Source organism: Amia ocellicauda, chromosome 13 (assembly GCF_036373705.1).
Source record: "Amia ocellicauda isolate fAmiCal2 chromosome 13, fAmiCal2.hap1, whole genome shotgun sequence".
NCBI classification, from domain to species: Eukaryota; Metazoa; Chordata; class Actinopteri; order Amiiformes; family Amiidae; genus Amia; species Amia ocellicauda.
In genome coordinates, this window is record NC_089862.1 from 6,940,107 (window position 1) to 6,961,107 (window position 21,001).

Here is a 21,001-nt window from a genome sequence, read left to right on the forward strand (position 1 = left end):
CAAGTAACAACAAGACAAGGCTGGGTAAAAAGAGACGGTGACGAGTGCTGCGTTTTACCCAAAGTTGAACATTTTTCAACTCTCGGCGACCAGAAAAAAATGCCCAGCGTGAAAAAGACGCTCAGCGCCACGTCATGCTGCCGGCGTTTTAAAAATGCGGCGCTTCCATTGCAAACAATTGGAAAAAATACGCCGACCTCAGGAAAAAACACTTTGGTGGACACACAGCCTTAAGGTACAAAAACAGAATGAATGTGTCCTGAAACAACCTGCACAGTCATTGAAGAAGAAATGGTTAAGGAAGTTCAAGTAAGTTCAAAGGCTCATAATGTATTGAGAAATGGTGCAGTCCTTTTTGATCAAGGGTAACCTTTTCCATCTCTGGAGCAAGAGAGGGGACAGAGCAGGCCTAGGTAGTAGAACCTGGGAAGAGCATGAGGTGGAGGTACAAGAGGCCGAGAGTGTGGAACAGTTGTGAACATGAGGGTCTTGATCTGGCTGCGAGCAGTGAGGGGAAGCTACTAAATCATCTCAAGCAGAAGAGTAGTGAGGGAGAGAGAAAATAAGGCAAGAAGGTGAGTTGTGGATGAGCTAAAGATCTCTGATCCTAGAAGCAGGGAGAGCTATAGACCAGTCTTGATAGAACCAGAGCCTGGACAAGAAGCTAGATCCAGTAGGTGGTAAGAAAATTAGGAAATTTAAATAGTTAATGAAAAAGAAGTGTCAAGAGAACATGCATGCTTACTGAGTGGTAGGTTACTGGGAATGGGAAGGTCTATAATCTGGATATTATAATGGAAAGCTGAACAGAGCTTCTGTTCTAAAACTCAAATTCTAGTTTATCATTTATAATTTATCATGTCACCCTGGACAAGGGCACCTGCTAAGAAATAAATAATAAACATTTCAAGAATAATTTAGTGTCTGGCAATGTGATATTGATGCAGGGTAATCCATATCATAATTAAAATATAAATAAATAGGAAATAAATATATAAATACATATAAAAGGAAATCAAAATATATATCTATTTTTTATTTTCTATTTCCCATTTTATTTATTAGGAATTTTGTTATGCATTTCATTTAGTTATTTCCTATTTTTTATTTTATGTACTTAGTTATTTATTATTTCCTTTTTTAATTTTGTTTTCATGTTTCATGTTTTCATCCTTGTATTACCTCCTAGCATCAATCATTCTCAGAGGGTGGGACAAGACATGGATCGATGCTCTACTAACTCTGCCTAGTGCTGAAGCGGAGAGCCATCAATTTGCACAGCGATGAGATGCGCTCTGTGCCCCGCCCCCCCCAAAAAATCCCCTGGCAGCAACACGCCCCAAAAAACGGAACAAAAAGCAATACACTTCTGTACATTACAACAAAGAATGTAATGCAGCACTCCCCAAGTTTTCCCCAGTCAAGGAGAGTTAGTCAGTCCAATGTCTAACTGTCCCAAGGACTGCATTGGTTTTGTCTCCAAAAACTACTTGTTCATAAATGAAGATAAAAAAATGGAATCACTGAAATAAAAACAATTTATGATGCAGGCTTCAATAAGCCCCAATCCCACTGCACAGCTGCTCTTCAGTCCACACCAGAAATGCCCTGCAGAGGTTTACAGGGCAGGCTTCATAAGCGACATATTTGTCTACATATAAAAAATGTTTTTACAATGAAACCACACAGACTTACAAAACAGTACAAGTCTGGCATCTTTTTCAAACTGGTTTTACTTACATTTTCAATAAAAGAAAAAAATAAAATAAAGCTTTAAGTATTGACATTTCTATCATGCACAGAGGGGAGGGGAAAACCCCCACAAAGCATTCAATCAAATATGAAACATTTACAACTATTAAAACGGTAAATGCTGATACATATATAACTATATATAAATAAAATGCTCAGCATGTTTCACTGAAACAAAAGAAGTTCAGCAAGACAACCATCAAGGGAACTCTTGCAATAAAAAGATGGATGTATTAGCATAGACAAAAAAAGAAAAAAAACTACAATATGTATAAAAATCCAATACTGCTAAAGAGTCTGCCAGGAGATCTCTGTAGCTTCAGTATCTGTAGTTGGGATGATGGCTGTATCGGTTGTAGGGAGCGTAGAACCTCTTTGCGGGTCGCTGCCTCATCACAAAATTACTGCCAGAGGGTCTCCATTGGTTTGCGTTAGAAGTTGGCACCCCATCGTAATTTGCACCTGGATAAACAAATGTGTGGAGTTCAGAATTCTGCTGTTCAGTTTCTTCTGGATTGCGGTTCTGTAGAGTCAGATCTCTGCAACCAGCAAAATACATTAATTACCACCTACCTGGAACGGAGTCTGAGCTTCAAAGACATTGCATAACCCAATTAATTTCAACAAAATATCAAATACAGAATAATACAAGTAGTAAGAATGAATTGGGGGATTCTTTTTCTCCAGTTTTAAGTAATATATGCATTCACTAGAAATGACTATGGGCAACTCTGAACTTAAGGAGATATAATGGGAGATATTTAAAAAGATATTTAAAAGAACAGTCATCAGTATAGCTATTCTGCCAATTTCTCAGGTAAGGAAACTGATCAAGAGAGTCTGAGTCAGTAATTGCTTCAAGAATCCTGAACAAAAGGGCAAAATACAGAAAATCTATATGATCTGCGAATACCTGGAGGTTTCATTCTTATCTTGTTGTTCTCCTCGAAGCTGATGTAGCCATCAATTACACGGGGGTTTGAAGTTGTGCCAATGAGCGGAGAATCATTGTGGAAAAAGGGATTGAACATGGTCGCTGTGTTACAGCTGCCATACCTATACGGGGGATTTTGATATCTGCAGGTCGGTTGCCGCGGTTGTCCTAAAAGATTAAAAACAGTTCAGGATTCTCTGACACCACCACCTGTGCAGAACAGACATTAACACCTTTAACAGAGCACCAACAACGCTTTCCAAATGAACCGGCCATCCTGTTGCATGCAGCACATCCAATGAAAAAGCAATACACAATGTCTAGTTTATCAAAAACAACATGGAATGTTTAAGAAACGAGACACGAAACTAAATGTTTTCAGATATTGAAACTGAACATCCTGTGCCAAACCACCCTAAGTGTGCGATTTACCAGAGACATTGAAATTCATCACAGGGGACTGCATGTATGGATCCATGCTGTAGGGCCTGAGCCACCGATTGTGATTCCTGCAGAGGCCTGGTTTGAACGAGGAGACACCAGCAACACCACCATTTAACAAGAACAGATCTCAGGCAAACCTTAAAAGCAATCATTTTAACGCCATGCACAATCTTCCAAGATCAGAGTGCAAACAACCAATGTATGCCTAAATGCCAGCATGTGATTTTTTTTTTTTTTTTTTTTAAACCTGCTGTAAACTACTGAAACAAAAATAAATAAATAAAAGCCAGTATCATGCAGGTGCCAAAAGCAGACTTCCTGTTAATAGGGAAAGTGCTGAGAGCGAGGGAAGGATTAGAGCACAGTGCTGGGCATAGCAAGATGGGATTCCAGTGAGAAAGGCCAAAACTCTTTACCACTGTAGTTAGGGGCATTTATCCTTGGGGGTTCGTTGTAGGAGTTCATAAGAGGAGGCCCCAATCTCCCATTCAGATTCCAGTAGCCTGGGGACAAGGACAAGGCCAGGAGTATAAAAACCACAATACAGGAACCACACACCCTTTCTTGCTGTACTTACTGGTTGAATCATTTTGCATGATGCAGAATGCAAGATCACTCATATGCACTAAAGTTGGGCCAATTGTACAATTACTGGAAGTTAAATATATTTTTGGATTATGCAAAGTTAAACTATTACACATGGTGTCCTACTGAATACAAGTTGACTTTATCCAGGTATTAAAATATCTGACCGAAGAGCCACACAACTTTTATATAAACATGCTAATTTGTTTCCGAGTTAAAAACTAACAAAATATATTTTCTCTGAACAACAGTTATCTACACATTATTTTACAGAAATCATCTGCTTAGGCTGATATAGTGAGTTACCAGTTTGTTGGCAGGGGCTGCTAGCGGATTGTAGGACAGGAAGGGGGGCAGTTCGCGGTGAACAAAAGCGGGGGGCAGAGCATGTGCGCTTGCATTTCTAAGACCCCGTTCACACACGAGATTTAGGCAGGCCCAATTGACAACTTTATATGCATTTCGGCTAACTTTTTCTCCCTATGGTCAGCGCCATTTTGGATTTCAAAACGAGGCTATGATACAAACGTGACGTAGTGGCGGCCCACACAGCACAGACTAGAGTCAGGTACAAAGCTTTTGTTCACACACCAGACTTACAAAACAGCACAATTTGAGTAAGATGAGTAAATTATTATTGTTGATCAGAGTTTTTTCCAAGCAATACAAAACAAACTAATCCAGGTTGCAAAGAAACTTCTCTCTCTCCTTCTCTCCCTCTCCCTCTACTCTCCCAGCTGTGGCTCTGGCGCAGCACATAACCTGACACCTGCCATAGCCTGTGTGTGATTTTAAGTAGATCTTTCCATTCAAATTGATGGCCTGAGTCTATGGTGACACAGTCACTGATGCCGACAGGCGTGTATATATACATATATACACACACACACAGTGAGGGAAAAAAGTATTTGATCCCCTGCTGATTTTGTACGTTTGCCCACTGACAAAGAAATGATCAGTCTATAATTTTAATGGTAGGTGTATTTTAACAGTGAGAGACAGAATAACAAAAAAATCCAGAAAAACGCATTTCAAAAAAGTTATAAATTGATTTGCATGTTAATGAGGGAAATAAGTATTTGATCCCCTATCAATCAGCAAGATTTCTGGCTCCCAGGTGTCTTTTATACAGGTAACGAGCTGAGATTAGGAGCACTCTCTTAAAGGGAGTGCTCCTAATCTCAGCGCGTTACCTGTATAAAAGACATCCGTCCACAGAAGCAATCAATCAATCAGATTCCAAACTCTCCACCATGGCCAAGACCAAAGAGCTGTCCAAGGATGTCAGGGACAAGATTGTAGACCTACACAAGGCTGGAATGGGCTACAAGACCATCGCCAAGCAGCTTGGTGAGAAGGTGACAACAGTTGGTGCAATTATTCGCAAATGGAACACAAAATAACTGTCAGTCTCCCTCGGTCTGGGGCTCCATGCAAGATCTCACCTTGTGGAGTTTCAATGATCATGAGAACGGTGAGGAATCAGCCCAGAACTACACGGGAGGATCTTGTTAATGATCAAGGCAGCTGGGACCATAGTCACCAAGAAAACAATTGGTAACACACTACGCCATGAAGGACTGAAATCCTGCAGCGCCCGCAAGGTCCCCCTGCTCAAGAAAGCACATGTACAGGCCCATCTGAAGTTTTCCAATGAACATCTGAATGATTCAGAGGAGAACTGGGTGAAAGTGTTGTGGTCAGATGAGACCAAAATTGAGCTCTTTGGCATCAACTCAACTCGCCGTGTTTGGAGGAGGAGGAATGACCCCAAGAACACCATCCCCACCGTCAAACATGGAGGTGGAAACATTATACTTTTAGGGTGTTTTTCTGCAAAGGGGACAGGACAACTGCACCGCATCAAAGGGACGATGGACGGGACCATGTACCATCAAATCTTGGGTGAGAACCTCCTTCCCTCAGCCAGGGCATTGAAAATGGGTCGTGGATGGGTATTCCAGCATGATAATGACCCAAAACACACAGCCAAGGCAACAAAGGAGTGGCTCAAGAAGAAGCACATTAAGGTCCTGGAGTGGCCTAGCCAGTCTCCAGACCTTAATCCCATAGAAAATCTGTGGAGGGAGCTGAAGGTTCGAGATGCCAAACGTCAGCCTCGAAACCTTAATGACTTGGAGAGGATCTGCAAAGAGGAGTGGGACAAAATCCCTCCTGAGATGTGTGCAAACCTGGTGGCCAACTACAAGAAACGTCTGACCTCTGTGATTGCCAGCAAGGGTTTTGCCACCAAGTACTAAGTCGAAGGGGTCAAATACTTATTTCACTCATTAACATGCAAATCAATGTATAACTTTTTTGAAATGCGTTTTTCTGGATTTTTTTGTTGTTATTCTGTCTCTCACTGTTAAAATACACCTACCATTAAAATTATAGACTGATCATTTCTTTGTCAGTGGGCAAACGTACAAAATCAGCAGGGGATCAAATACTTTTTCCCCTCACTGTATATATATTTATATATATATATATATATATATTACACACACACACACAGCCGAGACTCTCAGCTTTCTAATGATAGAAAATTTGTTTTTTATACTCCCCCATCCGCATTCTAAAATGGGGGGGTGGGGGGATACTTGGTCTGAGTAGGAATACAAAATCTTAGTAAATATTGACAATGACAACATATTCAGAACCAGACAGTCTACTGATCAAAACAAGATGATCCACGTGTTGGTAGAAGCAACACACACCCATAGAGAGCTAAAAATGTCAAGATGTAAAACTCTGTTTAGAGTGTACTAATACACAACGATTTTACATAACTGGATCTGGAAAAATGGTGGTGTTCTAAAATGTTTGACCGGTAGTGTATATATATTTAAATTAGTAAATATAATTTATTTAAATTATATATATTTATCAATATAATGTAGTTAAATAGATATTATTTAATACTAATAAACACAAAACATAAGTGTACACCAAAAATTACTGGATTCTTGTGTGAAAGTTACATTATTTTTACCACTGGCATTAAGGCACAGAAGTGAAGCTTTAAATTCTTACATTTAAGAATTGGGGGCTAAGATAAGATTTCTCTACAATGAAGGAATAGGTCTCCATGCTAGCCTGGTCTCTCCTGGCAGGCTGTAGTTTAACCATTTCATAACCCTACAGGGTATGAACTCATGTACATTGTTCATTAAAGTTTTCATGTTCAACTTATGACCTTGGGCCTAGGCATGAAGGGGACAATTTCCTGAGGTACCTCACCAACTTATCTAAACTAGTAGTGGTAAGGATTCTGGACTCTGAGTTCAATCACGGTTGGGGGACATTGCATTCGTACCCTTGAGCAAGGTACTTAATTGGGTACCCAGATTGCTCCAGTTGAAATGCCAAGTTGACAAACTTAATTATTCATATATTATTAATAAATCAAATCATTTTAGGTTTCACATTGAATCTGTCCCAAACAAATTATTATTGCACCTGTGACTTGCTGTGTTTTCCCCATAGCAATACTGTCTGGAATTCATTGTGCTAAAAAGCCCTCTTAAAAAGTCAATGAACCTTTACCTGCAGCAGGTCCACGGTTTAGTCGAGGCTGGAAACCATCTCTGGTGCCACTATGATGAAACGCAACCCCAGTGTTCTCGCCGTAACCAGAATCTGAAGAAGTTGCATATTTATAAGGAAAGGGGGAAAAAAAAAAAGATTGCTTTTCAAACATCAGTAGCAATACACTGCACACACATGAGGAGGGAAGGAATTTGAGATTTTGATCTTGGGTTGTTCTACCAGGGCTCCAGAATATTTTACATTATGTACTGGTCCCATCAACAACTAAACTTCTTGATTTTGTTCTAACTTTCATGATTTGGTCAAACAGTATGTTCCTGCTGCTAAGGTGGAGTTTACATGCCTGTTTAACCTTGCTTGAGTCAAAGATTAAATGATCCACCAGCAACTTTCTTTCTGACACCTTGAAACTCCATAAACTGACCAGTTATCTTCCCCTTTTAGAATGTGGTAATTTAGATGTGCAAATTCTGCCGAGATAGACGTACATTAAATGCATGTTTACATGTGGAAATGGGCATGTTTTTCAGGTGCTGGTGCCACCAACTAAAACATTAGTAGCACCAATGCCACCAGTGGAAAATGTTAGTCTGGAGCCCTGGCTAGCAGCTTACTGACAAGTCAAGTACAAGTAACAATTAAAGCAAAGAGCCATTACTGGGAATGTATTAATTAACAAATATGAGGCACTCCTTGCAGTGGCATATTGAAGGAATTAAAAATATTTTAGAGGGGAGTAGTTGCAAAGATGAGCATTGTTGCCCCTGGACTCCTCATTATGCTCACTGTTGGGGAGTTGGCTGTCGGGCAGCTCCACGCCCCAGGCCTCAGCGATGTGCTCCAGCAGTAAGAAGCTGATACGCCGATGGGCCAGCTGGTTCCAGTGTACCCCATCCCTCATGCGGTGCTGCAGGCTGAAGCGGAAGTGGTAGTGCAGGTCCAGCACATCAAAACCGAATGAGTCCGCCAGGGTGGCACTGTAGAAATTGGCTTCAATAATGTCCATGCGCAGTGACTGTCCCAGGTGCTGGATCTGAGGGGCGATAGACAATATTGTTAGTATGGATTTGAATTATGTAGAACTTTATGTGGCTGACATTTTGATGCTATGATAACAACAAATTGTATTATGTATGCATCTCTTATTAAGTAACTTAAAACCTATGCAATACATTCACACCAGAAAATCTGTAATTCAAGTCTGGATAGTCCTGGCACAACACAGCTCCTCTCAAACCCATTACATTGTACGTGTATCTGAAGTGTGTATCGCTTCTCTTGTAGAAAGGTAGAAAATACATTTGCAATTGCTTCCCGGGCCTTGTGCTTCATGTTCAGTTTTTGTCAGGCAGAAATACTTCCTCTTTGATGCAAAGTTGAAGTTAATATTCATACTGGCAACAGAATTTCAGAAGCAGGGTTATTTTCAATGCCTCCTTTAGCAAGTCAAGGATCTTAAAGTATTTTTCTGCTACATATTATGTGTGCAATTTTTCCTAACCAGAAACACTTAAATAACAGAAATTCTAAGTAATTACTTTCTTAATTTCAAACCAGAAATTGCATCAGCTTTTAAAAGCTATGGCATCACATAGGCTACCAAGTTTAATGCATGCATCCATTATCTTACTGCAGATGCACTGCTCTTCAAAACATCTGATTAGTTACATAACCTCAGAATACAAGACTCATTATGCATTAATTTCCTGTTCTTCAAACAGAACAGTTTAATATAAAACCTTATTTATCATTTTTAAATGTATTCAAGTATACTGAATAAAAATACAGCATTTAAAGGTTGCACAGTGTAGAAATTATTGTCTGGAACAGTTTACAAATGTGTCCAAGTACAGTGGTGTAATGAGTTACAGACAGTTCCTGACACACTGATCAAAGCTTAAACAAAACTGTAGATGGTTCCAATATTTGCATTTATGAAAGTTTGTCAGATCTAGGGAACTTTACAGTACTTATTAGGGATGAGCGAGTACACCATTATCTGTATCTGTTCAACCAACTAAATTAACTGTATCTGTATCTGTACTCAGAATGGGCATGGTTGGAAGTGGGTGGAGCAAGCATGAATTTAATACAAGCTGAAATTGATATGGGTTGATCAGAAGTCGATATATTTAGTAAAAAAAACTATTTACAGAACAGCCTCAGAATTGAGCGTCAGAGCAATGTTTTTGATCATAAGAGTAAGAGAACTATTTAGTTTTTTATAAACTTGAATGAATAAATGAATCGAACACATGAAGTACAAAGTAAAAACTAATTCATGCTTTTTAGTCTTCTATTTTTTTTACTCTTTAAAATTTTAATTTAAACAGTGTGATGTTTGTGTGCGATCACTTTTTTCACTGCCTAATGTTTTTACTTTGGGGGAGAATGGTATTTTTTATTTCTACACAATGTTAATTCATTATTTGGTGCATGTGCTGTGCAGTCAAACATATAGGCGATATATATTTGTAATATCTAAAGCCTAAATAAAGCCTACATATATTTAAAGCTTTAATTTGTAATATTTACGATTTATTTTTATGAGCTATAGTGAGAAAAACATGTTAGGTCAGCCATTTAAAAAATAAAATAATGTACTGTACTTGTATGTTCAGCAAATAATGTGTGTGTGTGTGTGGGGGGGGGGGGGGCTGGTTTTATCATGAACTGACAGTGTGAAGCTGGGTGTGATTTATGCACAGACACAGAATTCAGCCGTGCAGCTGTATTCTTGAAGTCAGATGTTTTACCGAGGTAGGAGTGAGCCAAAAATCAAATTAACTGGTAGAAGCAGTGAGAGCCACAAGCTGTAACTTGCGACTGCACCGCGTCCAGTTCAAGCCAAGTTCTCAAAGTAACTCGGCTGAATTTACCTTTTAAGAGAGAAGAGGTGACGGTGCGAGATTGCGTCTGTGTGGCAACAGAACTGCAGCAGTCTGTGTAGGCGAGGACGCAGAGCTCTGTGTGTAGCTGGCCTATCACAGAACGATGTGGACAGACAGAGTTAGCAGCTGGTAGCTGCTAGCTGTTTGAGGATTTTTACTACCCAATGAGGATTTTTCTTCATCACGTGTACAGATATTGACACATTTCACTCGAGTGATACTCGTGCTCTTAAAAAGTACATTATCCGTACCGGATACTTGTTTCAGCCGAGTACTCGCTCAACCTTAGTACGTATACATTGGGAAAGAGTATATTGAAGCAGAAGGGAGGCATTGGGGGCCCTACACATCACTGAACTAACTTAGCATAACAGCAAATTGTATGTGACAGCTGTGGGGCCACCTACCTCAGGTACAAGGAAGCCACCAGTAATCTTCATCCCAAGAGGCATGGTCATGTTCCATATAACAAGACACTCTGGGAGAAGTGTTTTTTTCAGCTGGATGAAAAACATATTGAGATTCTCTCTGTAGTCAGTCATCGAGTTGCCTCCATACCTGAATCAATGCATGGCAGAGAAGACGAGGTACCAAGTCAGCAGTAACACCTCACAAATGGTTACAAACTGTGACATGGTTCTATTGCGATCTATACTTGCAGAATAAAGACAAAAGCTGGATCAGACTCAGGGAATCGAATACTGAGCCAAATGATGACATAACATTGACAAACATGTGCTCAGCAGCAGACCTATTTTTTGTCAGACACTGCCTTTTCTACTCATAAATGTAACCATTATCGAGTAATTGAACAAATAATTTAGTTTTTTCTTTCACAAGCCCTGTGACAGGTCACATACACTAATCAACCATAACATTATGACCACCTGCCTAATATTGTGTAGGTCCCCCTTTGCCGCCAAAACAGCCCTGACCCGTCAAGGCATGGACTCCACTAGACCTCTGCAGGTGTGCTGTGGTATCTGGCACCAAGACGTTAGCAGCAGATCCTTTATGTCCTGCAGGTCGCGAGGTGGGGCCACTACGGATCGGACTTGTTTGTCCAGCACATCCCACAGATGCTCGATTGGATTGAGATCTGGGGAAGTCAACACCTTGAACTCGTGATTCATCAGACCAGACCACCTTCTTCCATTGCGCCGTGGTCCAGTTCTGATGCTCACGTGCCCATTGTAGGTGCTTCCAGCAGTGGACAAGGGTCAGCATGGGCACCCTGACTGGTCTGCAGCTACGCAGCCCCATACGCAACAAACTGCGATGCACTGTTTTCTGACACCTTTCTATCAGAACTAGCATGAACTTTTTCAGCAATTTGAGCTACAGTAGCTCGTCTGTTGGATCGGACCACACGGGCCAGCCTTCGCTTCCCACGTGCATCAGTGAGCCTTGGCCGCCCATGACCCTGTCGCCGGTTCACCGCTTTTCCTTCCTTGGACCACTTTTGATAGGTACTGACCACTGCAGACCAGGAACACCCCACAAGAGCTGCAGTTTTGGAGATGCTCTGACCCAGTCGTCTAGCCATCACAATTTGGCCTTTGTCAAAGTCACTCAGATCCTTACGCTTGCCCATTTTTCCTGCTTCTAACACATCAACTTTGAGGAAAAATGTTCGCTTGCTGCCTAATATATCCCACCCACTGACAGGTGCCATGATAACGAGATTATCAGTGTTATTCACTTCACCTGTCACTGGTCATAATGTTATGGCTGATCAGTGTATATACTTCCATGTACACACAACCTTTCAAAGGAAGTTTGTTGATGTGCAGAATAAGACTGCCAACCTCATGGCCGTGAACAAATCGAAACATTTATTCCTCCACTCCCCTGCTATTTTTAAGACATGCGTTCTTTTACAGACAACTACTGGAATAACAACATTTATTCTCAAAGGAAATCAGTCCACGAATTCTAATACACAAGACTGGGAAAGGTAGATGTCCTACTGAAGAGGATAACCTGAAAAACTGACTGACTGCCCTTTGACTTCCTGCTCACTGAATGGAAATTGAGAAATATCTTTCCAGTTCAGTCAGTCCAATTCACAACATTCAAGACACTCTGCTCACTCAATTTAATTCTAAAACATGCCAAGAAGAAGGTTCTTCTGAAATTTCTCATTCAGCTGCTTTTAAATCACTGTTTATCCAAGACTCCAATAATTATAAGGCTGCAGTATACATTGGATATCAAGGTCATCATGCTCCCTGGGAAGTGACGAGAACAAGGAAACCACTGATAGTGATAAGTAAGCTGTAGAGAAGCACAAAAGCAACTGAATAAATACAAGGCTATACTGTTATTGTGTTCTATATAGTGCTATGCAGGGAATGGTTTGTTGATGCCTTTCTGAGAGAGAAAAAAATTATAATAATAAAGTAAGGATTTAGAAAGAAAATAACTTTTTTCATATAAAACCAATATTAAGATAAAGCTGGCTTACTAACTAATGAAACTTGACAGATGTGGTATACATAAAGATGGCATGTGTAACTTCTAATGAAGAGCATAATGAGGGTGAAGGTTTAACAGGCACTCACCTGGACACATCCCACACACAAGAGTTGACTACAAGCACATCTGGCTGTGGCCCCGCCTTGAAGTCTGACAGGATGCTCTCCATGTAGTTGGAGTAAATTTGAGTGAGGAAGTAGAAGCGCACCAGATGATGGGGGGTTCGAAACTGCCGTACCTCCTTGTACTCTGTCCCGTTTGTCATTTGGCCCATCTTCCCACCTTCCACCAAGCAGTCCTGTTCAAAATTGAGTTCCCCCTGATAGCAGCAGAAGAACAAGGAGAGTAAAACACATACCAAAGGCCGGCACTTTTGAAAGAGCAATGTGTGTGACTAGACGTGTGTGAATGCACAACAATGTTAATGGATACTGCTCTTTACAAATACAGTGACCATGGCGGTCTCTGAAGGGCATCTGCAGGACAATGCATTTTTCTTTATGTAGGAAACCTGCACAACTAAAGAAGGTGGCTGTCTTGCCTGGTAAACCAAAAAATAAAAAAAATAACTTCTGTCTAGAGAGCACATGACCTTTACAAATAAATGGATGACCAATCATTTCTCTTAAACTACGGTAAAAGGAATATGTCACTGTTGACAATTTGATTTTAATAGCCTCTTTTGATATCTGATGTGAATCCATATTTGCCAAAGGACAGACAACATTCTCGTTTTTGTCAATAGCGAGAGAAACACTTCCTCCAGTACTGATCTTGTGTCTCAGTGCGGTAGATTGTGAAAAGCTTCATTGTGCCCTCACCTTACATTTGAGCTGAGCCACTGAAAGATAGCTGTCTCTCTGTAACAATACCACAAGGTCCTTATAAACTGACCGCTGAACTGAAAGGCAAAAAACAACTCTTTATGAATTATGAAGCATGCGATTAATACACGTCCTGAGAGTCACTGCACAGGGAAAATAAGTGGCCATCTCTTTATGGCATTATATGGAGATTAATTGGGTTTATGGGACTAACATGGGAAACGAGCCGGGCTTAGTAGGATTTTTACAGAATATGCGTGTGTGCCAGTGTAACACTGTTTGCTATGCTTTGCAGCAGAAAAAAATCTATTTACTGTTTTGAAAGTCCTTTGTTTTAATCTCCCACCCCCCCTATTGTTTATCTACCTACCTACCTACCTTTTGATGGGTTTTAAAAGAATGCAGTTTTTCAATACATTTGTGAGCAGAAGACATTAATCATTGTTTGAGTTTTGCTATTTAGCCTGAATTAGCTTTCTCAGCAAAGATTGTGAACATCCTATTCAAGATGTACAGAGCCTTTCAATATTTAAGATGGGATATAATGATAGAATTGGCAAGGAGTTCTCCCCCAGGAGTGGGTAAGGTAAGGCCAAAACTATAATACCTAATAAAAAGCACATGAGACCACATGAGAATGGAGAATAACAATTCTACAAAGATCCCTACTATATTTGAAACCGGGACAGGCAAGGTAAAACAGGCTGATGCATGGACCTGGCTAGCAGTTTTCCTTCTGTTTAACTGTGTCCTGTGCAGGTCTAAATGTTCTGGACACAGATAGTCACAGCAAAGATTGCTCTGGAACCTCATGTGTAGGTATGTCAGTATAACCTCTGCCTTTAAGAGGTGATGAAAACTATAGATTCTGCACTCAAACACAAATATTAGAGAGGAGCAGTTACTTTGAACATGCCGAAGGTTACCGGAGCATGTTGCAGAACAATTACACTATTTACATTTACATATTTAAAGAAAAACACTGGTGTTATGTCTAATATGTAGCAGAGAGGTCTAATAATAAAATAAATTTAAAAAGAGCAGCTGTTGAAACAGATTGGTAAGTACTGTGATCAATGCTGTGATTGTGTATGAAGTGGCTTAAAACCAACATAGAAGCACACAGCGCTTTAACAATCTTATGTTGACACAGATGTCAACAGTTCTGGGATGTTAAATTTAAAATAATAAAAGATTTGTCAGGAAATAGGTGGTGATTTCAGTATGTGGTAAATTCCGGTTTTGAGGGAGGTCATATACTTCGTTCCAGACAACTCGGAAAGTCGGGTTTTCCAACTTCCTAATAGGAAAAGTCAGAATGCCACTCGATGTCGGAGTTCCAACTAGTAAACTCAGGCGGAACTGAAGAGCCCCAACTCCACCAAGAGGCGGTTATATGACGTCACACAAACATGGCGGCGCACATGGTTGTGTACAACTTAAATGTAAACAATCATCTTAAGACCATTTTAAACTTTTAAAATGCATTGTTAGGTAAAATTTGTACATGGTATGATAACAAAACCTGTTATGATTACAGACACAGCTCTGTCCACGCGTGTTAATCATGAATAGCTGTTCAACATAGAACAATATATCAGTATGGGATTCTACAATATTCACTCTGGATATCAATGAAACTTGAAAAAAGCAGTATCATTTAGCCTGTATGTGGTGTAGGTGATACAACTTATTCACTTCTATGGGCACTGCAGTCTATGCAGATAGGGGTTTGAATCTATTTGTGGATGAGGCAAGGTCGCAACCTCTCACTGTATGCCAGGAGGCTTTTCTGTTATTTCAACTGGTCGTACACCTGCAAAACAAACACAAGCTTCTCAAGCCATTTTCTTTGTTTATGTCATCTTTCTGAGCTCTGAACACTGGAGCGCTGTTTGGTTGGAAGTCAGAAATATCAAGTAGGAACTTCCCACATCTGATTTTGTCTGGAACACAGCAATAATCTGAGTCTGAATCTCCTTTGTTTCCCCCCCATCTTAATTAGGGGAGAAGGTAATACACTAAAACAGCAAATAAACGCTAAAGCATTACTTAATTATTTGTACAAGTGCAGAGAATATATTACTGATAATTATAATGAATTGTTTAATTATGTAATTTACAGATTGAATGCTTTAAGGGAACCATAAAGCAACTGAATTAACTTTCTGGAATGATGTTGCCCTCTCTGAAGTTTAAGCAATAAGTGCCATAATATATAAAAGTGGTCACAAAAATTAAACACTGTAACACTCTCACACTCTGCTGCGACACAAACATTGTATTTTATCTGTTACTCCGTAAACATCATACTCACTGGAGTCTCCAAGAACTACAACAAACTTGTTGTGGAGAAGACGACGAGCTTGATCCTGATTTACGCACTTCATACTTCACCCAATCCAGCAGATTGCAACCAAGATACTGGGAGGAAAATAAATACACAAATATACTGACAATGTATAATTAATGTACAGCAGCATGACAAGATGTAAGGAATAGCATACAAAATAAATACATTTTCAGATTGTAAAGCAATCCTTAAAACACATTTCAAGACATTCACATTTCGCATTCACCATATTCATTAATGTATGTTAATATTTCTAAATGTCAGGAATATAAAGTTTGTCTAACCTGTTACATACAGATTTAGATGTATTAGAAGTAAAATTCATGGAATCTTTTTTTAGGTTTTAAATCTGCAGTCGTGTGCTTCTTTGCATTAAGCAGACATGAATAAAATACAAAATTAGTTAAATATACTAGCCTTATCAATATTAACTCTAGCGTCTGCTTAGATCCATATGACAAAAGCTCTGCTTAACCCTCTTAATAGGTAAAGGTATTTAATCAGGTCAGTGCAAGTGTAGCCTAATCCTTCTCATTGAATAAATTGTATTTTAGCGATTACACCCGAGAGGATACTAAAAACTGTTATGACATCCAAGATCTTAGATACATGAACCCTCAATCCTGTATATCCCTTGAAAAATGGGCAAAAGACCATTGCAAATAATCAGTCATTACCTACCATTACTGTCCAAAACTGTGGATGCAAGTTATTACAACTCAGAAGTACGGTAATCCCAAAAGCATACAAACTGTCCACAACCCCAAACTAGCAAACACGTTTACACACCTCTAATCCAACAACAGCACAATTACTGTAGCATTGCTTCCATGTCCCAGTTAAAATATCAGATTCTTTAGTTAGTTAGAGGGTTCCTTTAATGCAGAGGACTACAAAACACGTTTTTAATATTACATTTTCTTTAACGCTTTTTAATCTCTTAAGCAACTCCCCAGCTGGCTGACCTTGACGGCTCCTAACAGCTACAATCAGTCAGAGCAGCTTCCACTGATAACCAGCCTGGATCCAGACGAGTGCAGCACACATTAAAAAATGCTAAAGCATGGTTACAAATCCCATTCAACACTGATCATATCCAAGCTTTCAAGAAAATGAACAAAATCCGTACTAGGAAAACTTTCTAAGAGGTCATTTCATTCGGGTTTTTTTTTTTTTTAAAGAACGCACTGAAGCATTAAACATTTAAATCAGACATGGGGCCAATACAATAGCTAGGAAGCATGTATGAAGTGAGCTAACATTCAGTTATAATTATAATGACATGATATAGACCTATAATTTTGACTACAGCACCAGGTGTGAAGTTCATCAGAAAGATTACAACCTGTAGATGCCAAGTTTTTTTTTTCTCGTCCCCTTTTCACAATTAAGATTCAATACACATCCCTGATCCACTGGCGCACATACGTTTCTACTGGCCGGGGACAGTGAGCTACAGCAGCCAATCAAACATGGCTGCCCGCCGTGAAGCGCAATTCAAAGCGCACAAAGCGGCCCAATTCTGAGACGTGTGATCTACAGTATGAAGCAAATATATTATATATATATATATTGGTGCATTTTGCCAAGCAACTCCATTGTTTTACACGAATTAATCATGCCACCCTCTCTAATCAAGATTACACGCCCTGTTCAGCCCATCTGCTGGAAAATGTTCCTGGTTGCTTAGGTGTCCACAATGCCTTTTCAAATAATAACTTTAAACTTGCAAGTAACTGACCGTTATATAAATAATATAGATTAAACTATATGTATTACAGTTTGTCTATTGTTTACTGAAAGAAAGAAAAAAGATGGCTACGTCACCTTCCTTTGGATATGTCACTTTCCCGGGCGCAGGTATCAGACTCCAGCGCTCAAACTATTCGGCCGATCGGGACTCCTCGGCATTTTACGGACAGAATTGACGACTCGGCGTGACGCGCTTCAGCGTCCACAGCGTGTGGAATTGAGCTGTTGCGTGCGCTGCTGCTTCACTTATTGAATTGCGCTCGGTCTTATTCAGTGGTCGCACTTTGTTGGTTAAAAACATGTTTAGAGTTCAAAGAAAAATCACTCCTCAAAGCCAGGAATATGAAATGCAATCAGTACCACAAGCGAAAAGTCTGCAAAAAATACTGATTCAGGTAAAAAGCGAGACAACTGTAATCGCCTGGTTTCTGTTCTATCTTAATTGTATGCGTCTTTTGTTTTGTTCTTGGTGTGTGTTCGGGGTGATCTGGGTGCAGTTCCTGGGGATTTGGAAACCCTCGCTGTGACAGTCATGATGTGAGCAGATTCAGCCCAGAGCTTATACTTCAGATCTGTGATCCACAAGGATTCCTACACACAATCAGCTGAAAACCAACTGTTAGCTTAAGGTCATGTTCAAAACTACCTAAAACCATTATTATTATTTTTAATGTATTAGCACTCTCTCCAGAAAATATGCAAGGTGTTCTGAACCATTCAGAAGCAACAAGATCATTTGATTTCCTACTGTACCTAACATACCACAACAGTAATGGTTTCTGTTGTGGTATGTTAGGTATAGTAGGAAATCAAACTCATTTCCAATGCTGTAGACTGCTTTGTTCCTCATTCATACTGGTATGTGCAATATATTCTATTCCCAGTTAAGAAGGTCAGATACATCTGTAGTCGTATTTCTGCCTAGTTGTTGTTACAGACAAGGTTTTGAGAGTAGTGTTTTGATTGGCTTTTTACATTCCAAATTAAATATGGAAATATTAAAACCAACCCTTTGTGTTTAAATTCCCCTACTTGATTCAGAGGTATACCAAATGATAACTTTTGTCAGTGCGGTGAATACGAGAGTAATATTGGTTTAACATGTACTTGTGGTGGGAGGCTGAACGAATCTCCATATATTTGAATTAGATGTGTGATTGTTCACATGTAAGACAACACAAATAGAAACCCCCTAATTTGGAAAATCTGTGATGGTTTTAATGAACACTCTAGATTATAGCATTCAAATAAAATTGGAATCACCGGGGAGCAAGAGGTTGTGGTAGCTGGCTGTGAAGCTAAGTGCTTGTGAGCAGTGGACCAGATCAGAGCCTGCACACAGGCTGGAGTCAAAACAGTCTCTCCTCTCAACCACATGGATCATAGAGCCTGCACAGGGATGCAGTACATCTCTATATTGCATTGAAGTGTCTCCAGTTTGGACAACTATTCTATGTGGAACAATGGGGCACATATTTTCCTTAATTCATTAATATATCTGGATTTGTAAAGAACCTTGTGGTACAATGTTAAAATTACATGCAGAATTACACATGAGCTATTTCTGGGCATTGGCTGTTTTTGTATTCAACTAAACAATTGCACAGACATAAATAATTATAATAAATTGTAGAACCCTTACTATATTGCCATGAACAATACCACAAAATGTAACTGTAACTGGTCTCCAATTATCTAAACAACTACAGGAATTTCAGCAATTAAGTAATCAGATAATGACTTTGTGTTTTCTGATTGGCAACATAAGATTTTTGTATTTATTAATGTTATCAATTTCTTTATAAAAATCAACACAGTCATTCTTCAGGTGGCCCAAATATCTGCACTAGACAGCACACCCAGGGAGATTAAAAAATGTTTAAAAATGAAACTTCCTCTTACTGTGTATCAAAGCTTAACAAAACCTGTTATATACCTGGCTAACCTAAGTTTCGACTATAATGCTGTAAGGTCAAGGTGTTTACTGGGTTTACATTGAGCCAGTGAAACAGGCCCATCATTGTGAAACACAGGTATATTAACATAGTTAGGAACACTGTTGTAACATTCTCTCAAAGCTAGGAATTTCTGTATTAAAACCTGGTCTGACAATTCTGAACCAACACTGGCCCCCCGCTGATAGCTGACTATACAACAAAGCAACAGTGATCCAATAATGGTTCCTTACCTGGTTATTATTTTGGCTCTGGGTAATCAGAAGTGTCATTATCTGTATTGTAATTGTCTTCTCTATAGGCACTTAAGACATGTTTGGCAAGTGATGCATAGGTGGGTTAAATAATGAACATAATTAAATAATTAATTACTTTTTTAGACAGGCTGAATACTCTGCAGATTCTTTCCAGCTGAATTTCCAATAAACTAGGCTTTTTGAAACTATCCAGGGTACCACAGAAACGAGCACACACACACACACACACACACACACACACACTTAAAATTAATTGTTTTCATTAATTTTCATTTTAGATACAATAGTCAAGTAGGCAGCACTTGAGACTTACTTGAGAATCAAAACCGATATCACAAGCACCAATGTGTTTGAATTTTAAACCAGAAGGCCATTTTGGGAACTCTAGATTGTGCATGTGATTTTAAAATCTCCACCTGTTGATGAAACTGCTTCAGTTATCTGTTTAGTTGTTATAAACTGCACTCATTTAATTTGGCATATATATTTTATGTGGGGGGGGGTTCACTAGATTACTTTCCCGCATTGCAGAGACAGCAACACTTCCTCTGTCTATTGCTGCCGGGGTCAAAGGTGAGAGCGAGAGTGACTGTAGCGAGAGACAGGGAATGTACAAAATACCCTACTACTGTTTAAAAATAAAGACCCGTTGAACTCAGTCACGTCACTTCGGAGTTCTTTCTTCATCACATAACTAAACCAATAGCAGGATAGAGACAGATACGTTAACTGTATATTAGAATGTAGGGATACATTTTTGTTTTTCTGTTTAAGCTTTAAGTAGAGTATAACAGACAATCTCTCAGGGGAATAAACTTGTAGAATAACTCCACTGCTAATAATAGTAACAATTATGATAATACTTTGAGGTGATTAAGAATGCCAGTAACTCTTATCCATAATGTACTTTCACTCTTAAGTTTTGTTTGAAGCATATTATCTTAAGTGTAACTTTATTTTATTGTGTACTTACCCAGACCTGACTTTTTACCTTTCTGTCTGTGCTCACATTTCTATTATTCAAAGACCACTGTAGTTCTTTCAAGCAGCTGATACATTAATTTAACTAAGTTAGCATGTTAATAAAGTAAGTAAATGGTAAATAAGTACATTAATTTCTGGGACTGTTATTGGAAAAGTTAAGATGAAAAGTTGTATGTTTTTTGTTCTTGAGACAGTTGAAAGAAAGTCACAAACCGCTGTATTTCATTAAGTCAACTGCTA

The 21,001-nt window shown here is 39.3% G+C and overlaps 1 protein-coding gene across 5 annotated transcripts; it reads right to left on the minus strand.

The window, feature by feature from the left end:
* Positions 1 to 1,715: 1,715 nt before the first annotated feature.
* Positions 1,716 to 17,770, minus strand: fam113 (family with sequence similarity 113). 5 transcript variants are annotated; one of them, XM_066719806.1, is made up of 11 exons: positions 17,641 to 17,770; positions 15,778 to 15,884; positions 13,458 to 13,537; positions 12,723 to 12,955; positions 10,566 to 10,716; positions 8,054 to 8,300; positions 7,265 to 7,357; positions 3,547 to 3,633; positions 3,119 to 3,205; positions 2,666 to 2,854; positions 1,716 to 2,214 (listed from the first exon to the last, which is right to left on the minus strand). In XM_066719806.1, the coding sequence occupies exons 2-11, from the start codon at positions 15,848 to 15,850 to the stop codon at positions 2,072 to 2,074; spliced, it is 1,383 nt and encodes a 460-aa protein (XP_066575903.1). In that variant the 5' UTR covers positions 15,851 to 15,884; positions 17,641 to 17,770; the 3' UTR covers positions 1,716 to 2,071. The 5 variants fall into 5 exon arrangements, with proteins under 5 accessions (XP_066575903.1, XP_066575902.1, XP_066575904.1 ...); XM_066719805.1 differs by lacking the exon at positions 17,641 to 17,770 and adding an exon at positions 16,603 to 16,757; XM_066719807.1 differs by lacking the exon at positions 17,641 to 17,770 and adding an exon at positions 16,495 to 16,757.
* Positions 17,771 to 21,001: the final 3,231 nt, after the last annotated feature.

Coding starts and splice junctions, on each gene's coding strand:
- fam113 (XM_066719806.1), bottom strand. CDS start 15,850: ATGAAGTGCGTAAATCAGGATCAAGCTCGTCGTCTTCTCCACAACAAG. Junction 8,301..10,565: donor GTGGCTTCCTTGTACCTGAG/GTAGGTGGCCCC, acceptor ATCGCCCCTCAG/ATCCAGCACCTGGGACAGTC. Junction 3,634..7,264: donor AAACCGTGGACCTGCTGCAG/GTAAAGGTTCAT, acceptor CCTTGTCCCCAG/GCTACTGGAATCTGAATGGG.